This window comes from Lolium rigidum, chromosome 3, assembly GCF_022539505.1.
Source record: "Lolium rigidum isolate FL_2022 chromosome 3, APGP_CSIRO_Lrig_0.1, whole genome shotgun sequence".
Taxonomy (NCBI): Eukaryota; Viridiplantae; Streptophyta; class Magnoliopsida; order Poales; family Poaceae; genus Lolium; species Lolium rigidum.
The window spans coordinates 112,036,585-112,042,584 of record NC_061510.1 but is presented as its reverse complement, the minus strand read 5'-3'; the positions used below and the strand labels follow the sequence as shown (position 1 = coordinate 112,042,584).

Genomic DNA, 6,000 nt, shown 5'->3' with positions numbered 1-6,000 from the left:
AGGATGCTTCTCCCCTGCATGAACGCATTCTCAGAGGGTTGCACTACATGATCAACCACCAAATTCAGCCTAATAGTGACGGTTTTTGTGAAAATCTTGAAGCTAACGTTAAGGAGACAGATATGTCGGTATTGTTGGATCCTTTCTGCTTTATTAACCTTAGGCAAACAAATTATCTCACTGAAATTAAGGAAAAATAGCTTGAGCTATCCTTCATGCAGAGCACTGAACAACGCCATCAAGTCTGATTTAGTTATCTCCTAGAAGTTTTGATCAATGGCGGACCCAAAAAAAAGTTCAAATCGTGGACACATTGTAAATTTAAACGCTTATGGTGCCATTTTTAGTTTAATTGTCATGAAATTAGCCTGATCTTCCTGCCGGAAGCCCGGGCAAGTACCCGGGCATAGGGACCTACCCTGGTTTTGATAGAACTCTGTTGGAAAACATCCAGTCCTAGGGTTTTGTTGTGCTACATTTGGAAAACAGTCTTTCTTACCTCATCCTCTGAATAAGGTGCGGTAAGAAATGTATTTTCCACATCGAAAACTTGAGGAATGTCATCTATTCGGGACTCATCCTCCAAACAAATTTTTATAGTAATTTGTAGCGTAGGATTTAAGTTGCTCATGGTCCTCTATTGTACCCTCATCATGTACCAAAGAACCCTTTTCTATAACCGTCACCACTCTTTTTTCCACTGAAACCTTCCCCATACTAAAAGTCCGGATAGTATGATGGGCTCTCCTAACATGAATCCAGGCGCAGAAAAACCGTTTGTTGCTGTCACCTTTGCCCGGCGAAGATCTACACGTCTGGACTCCTGCATTCGACCGGCTGTCCAAAGACGGAGCAAGCAGAATAATTTAGTCGAGAAGACACCGTCGTACCATTATTGTTTCATGGCAACCAAATCACGTTCAGTTCATCTAATCAGTTTGGGCCCCCGGATCGATTGAGACCATACCCAGGAATTGAAAAGAAGAAGATGAAGAAGGCGTCATTATCTGCTCCAGCTTACTAGAAGAATGACAAAGTCGTAGGTGTGCACTGTTCCTTGGAAACCAGACGCTAATGACGACCATGGACCATGGAGGAACAACAGCTGCACATGGTCGGGCACTCAACAAACAAATCAATCCATGGCCTCCCTCCCTCGTTCTCATTGGTGATTTGGTGTGGTGTGGAAAGGAAGGGCTGTTTCATCATCAGTTTGGACCAGTCGCAATATTCTTGAGCGAGTCAAACAATGGATTTACTATAACAGATCTTGACCTCCCCGGTGAGTAGATCCCTCCAGCATTGTTTACAGCCGGCCAGCAACCTGCCTCCAAGTGTGCCAAATCAAGCATAGCATCTGCATTGGATTAGATTAGATTGCTAGTTTAATGTGGATTGTACAGTTTAGTTTGTTGTACTAGAGGATAGGGGCAAGCAAAAACAACTGTCCTCTGTCCCACAGATCCTCCTATTAAAAACCCTTGATGATGCTCTCCGATTTTTCATGCCACTCATATGAGTATGTGGACCTACTGGAGCACCAAGATAAGCAGATATTTTGGGCAAGAAAATGCAACAATATATCAAGCCTTTGCACATATATTATGCTTTCTTTTCACATATTCTGACAGCCAAGCATTACAGATACTACTCACTATATGGCATAGCGGTAACAAGAAAAAGAAAACTATCTGATGCTCTGCTTTTGCAGGATGGAGATGATCTCCGAGAACTGAGGGCGCTTCAGAGGGCTGTTGTCCCAGCACCGGGTCATCAGCGACCTCAGGAGGTGAGGACAGTCTCTCGGTATCTCCGGCCTCAGCCCACAGGCCGCGATCCCCACCGCCGCTTGCACTGGTGAGTACGTGGAGTAGGCCTCCTCGCCGGTGACCATCTCCCACAGGACCATCCCGTAGCTGTAGACATTGCTCATGCAGGTCTCTGACACGCTCTCTGGATCTCCCGCGATGATCTGTGTACATAACACAGCATGGTGGTAAGTTCTCGGTAAGAACAAGTTCAGGTTCAGTATGGCATAAGCTAGGAATGCAACTGACTTGCTGTCAATGAACGATGAGGAAAACAATTGCAGCACAAAATTAGTTACTCAGTTTTATGTTCTGCTAATAAAAACCGAGACAAAGCAGTATTCTACACAGTTTGTCCTGGAGTTCTATGTACTCCTACATTTTTTCGATAATACATGCTAAAGTAAAACACATGTTTAATCCTTCATGTTATTGTTAAAGATGCAAGGTCATTTAAAAATCTCAGGTAATGTCTACAATTAAATAAGCTGAAGGAACTTCTAGCATGCTGGAACTGAACTCACTTTCAGAAAGAGCAATTCTAGAAGAATTTGCAGAAAATCAAGTCAAGGAAACTAACCTCTGGAGCTAGCCAGCGATACCCAGATGTCTCATACTCAGTAACCTCACCAGCATTGTTGCAAGGGGTAACAATGCCCATATCCCCAAGGCAGGCATTTCCCTGTCTGTCTAGTAGGATCCGCCGTGTGTTAAGATCGCGGTAGGCAATGCCGTAGCTGTTCATAAACGCCAAGCCATCAGCAACATCCAAAGCAATCTTAATCGTGTCCCGGAGCGACAGTCTCTTGTTCCTCTGCATGATAATATCATGAACTGAACCTCCTTCCATCATCCTAGTTACTATGCAGAGCCCATGGCTCTCATTGAAGCAAATGCCATGGAACTGGAGGATGTTCTTCTGGCCGCAGCTCATCAACTGCAACAAGTCCTGACGGATCTCGACATCGTAAGCACTTCCCATGTCACAGCCCCTCAGTTTGTTAACCCAAACCTTCCTTCCTCTATGAACTCCCTTGAATGAATTTTGGCCAACCCAATCGACAAACTCAATCTCCTCGGAGCTGACGATCCAGCGTCCGACTTCCTCACCGCCATATCGGACGGTTTGCCACTCATCCACTGAAACAAACACTGATGACTGAGGCAGAGGGGTGGGAAGCTGTGGTCGGCTAGCAGGCTCATTGTCAAGAACCTGACCATCCTCTGGATCAAACATAGACTCCTCATCGAAGTTGCGCGATCCTTCTTCCTGACAGCCACAAAGCCCGAAGGGAAGCTTCACACCACCACCACCACTGTTCTTCCGCTGCTTCTTGGTCGCCAATTTTAGCGCAGCCTCGACCCGGCTCTTGAAGAGCTCCTCGTTCCCGGATTGAACAATTATCATGACAACACCAAGTGTGAGTCCTCTCTTCTCGAAGATCTGGATCTTCTTGCAAGTGATTGAAGGGCTGTCAAGTGAGCCTGACATTGACTGCCATGAAAGTGGCGCGTTGCAGGCGAATGTGAGCTGGAAACCGGTGCCCTCAGCGCCACTTTCTCTGCCATGAACTTCCTCGATGTTGACTGCAAGCTGATCCTCGCCGGCCGCCTGCTCTACAAGACGGGCGTGCAAGAGGACATCTTTCATGTCAAATCCTGCCTGTCCGTAGCTGCAAAATCGAAGGAGATTTATGTTTGTCAGAGACCATTCCAGCACATCAAAGGAGTCAAATGTATTATGTGTTTGATTATCATTTCAGATTTAATGGGCCGGTAAAAAAACTTAGATACAGTAGAATTCAGAAAACGTTAGCTAAAACAGAAATATGTCTCTCGCATTGTTGCAGAACTTGGTTGCTCACCTGTTGGGGAGAGCATCGAAGTGGCGGCGGAGGTCAGAGACGAGCTTCTCCGGCAGCTGCTGCGCGGCGGCGCCGCGGGAGTAGAGCTGCGCGAGGCCGCGGAGAAGGAGCGGCGGCTTGTCGCCGACGGCGCGCGGCGAGGGGTCACGGGGGAGGCCGCCGTTGTTGTCCAGGTTGAGGGTGTTCTTGAATGCCGCGATGGCGCCGGCGAAGTTGCGTCCCAGGCGCTGCCACTTCTTGGGCGCCGCCGGGCCCGAGGCCGGGTCGGCGGCGGCGGCGGAGTCGGCGCAGGTGGGGAGGGAGCCGTCGGAGCGGGCGTGGGGCTTCATGAGGACCTGCTCCACCATGGACTCCTCGTCCGTGCTCGGCCGGCCCGACCAGCACTCCAGCGCCGCCGCCATCGCTGGAGAAACTGGCTTCTTCTAAATCTTAGCTTCCGGTGCCAGCCAGATTGGTGCCGGAACTGGAGCTAGAGCGGATGCCAAGATCTCGCCCGAGTGGTTCTTGGCTCTGCTCGGCGGATTGGACAGGATGGACGAAAAAGAATGACTCTTTCCCTTTTCGCTAGATTCTTGATGTGCTAGACTGCTAGCAGTGGGATGACACTGAAAAAGAGAGCTTCTCGAACAGAAAGCAAAACCGGTAGCAAAGGAACAACTAGTAAACAATGTTGTTTTTGCTGGATTTGTGAGGGCATGGGAGAAGTTTTCCCTGAGATTTCTTGGCTCCAGCAGCTTGTGAGCTCGAACGGGGCTGGAGAAGAAATGAGCAGGGGAGGGAGGCAAAAACTGAAGCCATCTTTTGTAGTACTCCTCCACCAGAGCAGAGAGGCAGGCTCTGGTCCATGACAGGGAGAGAGAGAGAGGGAGGAACATGCATCATGGGGAGAGGGTGGGGCTGGTGTACTGTGATTAGTTTATGGAGGGGATTTGGTGCCTTCATGTGATTTCGCTGCAATTGACAGGCGCAGAAAACGAATTAAGGATTCCTATGAGATGCTAATATTTCTCCCCAGGGGCCATGCATATGGCGCACCCTCTTGTATTGTAATCCGGATATTTTCTTTTGCCCAAGTGTGACAGCAACAGACTGTATGCAAGTGATTAGCACTAGCTAGACACTTGGATAGAAGCACATTCTTCAGAGAATACAGCACAGTGACAGGCTTGATGGATGGATGGCAGTAAATCTTGATTTCTGCGATAGGGATGGAAATCTCGGACAAGACATGGGTAAAAATCCCCTTCGTCTTCCGAACCTTGATGGTATCACGAGAAAGGAAAGCTTCTCTGCCACACCACCGCCATCCGGCCTTTTGCTGCAGCAGTCGCTGCCGCTGCTCCTTCCGTCTTGTCCATTTCGATCATCAGATCAGACACTCGGGAGCGCAGCTTTACCCTTCTTCTCCATCCATTTCACTCACACAGGCGCGCGCACGGTGAAAAAAAACATGACGTTTCAGTCAGGACTCAGGATCGATCATAGTATCCTTCTCTCCCTGTAGAGAATATGAGCGTGCACAGCGACAAGTGTCGCGTTGCTTGAGGTTGACGACTGATTTGTGCGTGCTGCCACTGTAGAGCCGAATGGAATCATGTGGCAAATAGCATTATCTATGTAATCTTGCTGCTTATGGAAAGCTATAGCTGACAACCCTAGTGAGCTACAGCACCACAAATATCTTAATTATGGGACGCGTCGCCTCGACTCGCGAGGATACACTGAGGGCATCTCCAACCGGCTGACCCAAACGGACGCGCTGGGCCATTCGTTTTGGGCCGTTTGCGTGGCCGGCCGGACAGCGCCCCACGTCCGCGTGTCCGTTTGGGTCGCACGCTGCGCCCAACGCATCGGCCACCCATTTGGCCATTTGGCCTATTTCTTTTGAAAATAGGCCATCTGGCCACACATAGTTATAAATAGTATGTAACAAATATAGAAATAATATCTAACAATTATAGAATAATATCAAATAGCATAAAACAATATCAAATAAAATGTTGCATGATGAAGAAATAAAATGTGCCATAGTTCGAACAAATATAAAAATTACAAATTGAGATTGTCAACTCAATTTGGACGCTCTAGGATCTCCTTCTGCCTCTTCTCGAACCAAGGTCTCTTCGCCTCGCTCATGTTGGTTAAGTCGGCGTTCATGATCAGGTTGTCCTCGGCTTGGCGTTTGAGCTCAACTTCCTTCGCCTTCAACTCCACTTCTTGGGCCCTTGCCGATCTTCGTGAGCTCAATTTCTCTCTCTTTGAGCTCAATTTCTCTAGCTTTGGTCTTGGCCTTGACCTCTTCTATCTCAAGCTTCTTCTTTTGGACA

At 48.2% G+C, this 6,000-nt stretch overlaps 1 protein-coding gene across 1 annotated transcript; it reads right to left on the bottom strand.

Moving 5' to 3' along the window:
• Nucleotides 1-1,636: 1,636 nt before the first annotated feature.
• LOC124698011 (serine/threonine-protein kinase STY46-like) lies at nt 1,637-4,435 on the bottom strand. The gene is made up of 3 exons (XM_047230535.1): nt 3,674-4,435; nt 2,389-3,481; nt 1,637-1,972 (listed from the first exon to the last, which is right to left on the bottom strand). The coding sequence occupies exons 1-3, from the start codon at nt 4,072-4,074 to the stop codon at nt 1,688-1,690; spliced, it is 1,779 nt and encodes a 592-aa protein (XP_047086491.1). The 5' UTR covers nt 4,075-4,435; the 3' UTR covers nt 1,637-1,687.
• Nucleotides 4,436-6,000: the final 1,565 nt, after the last annotated feature.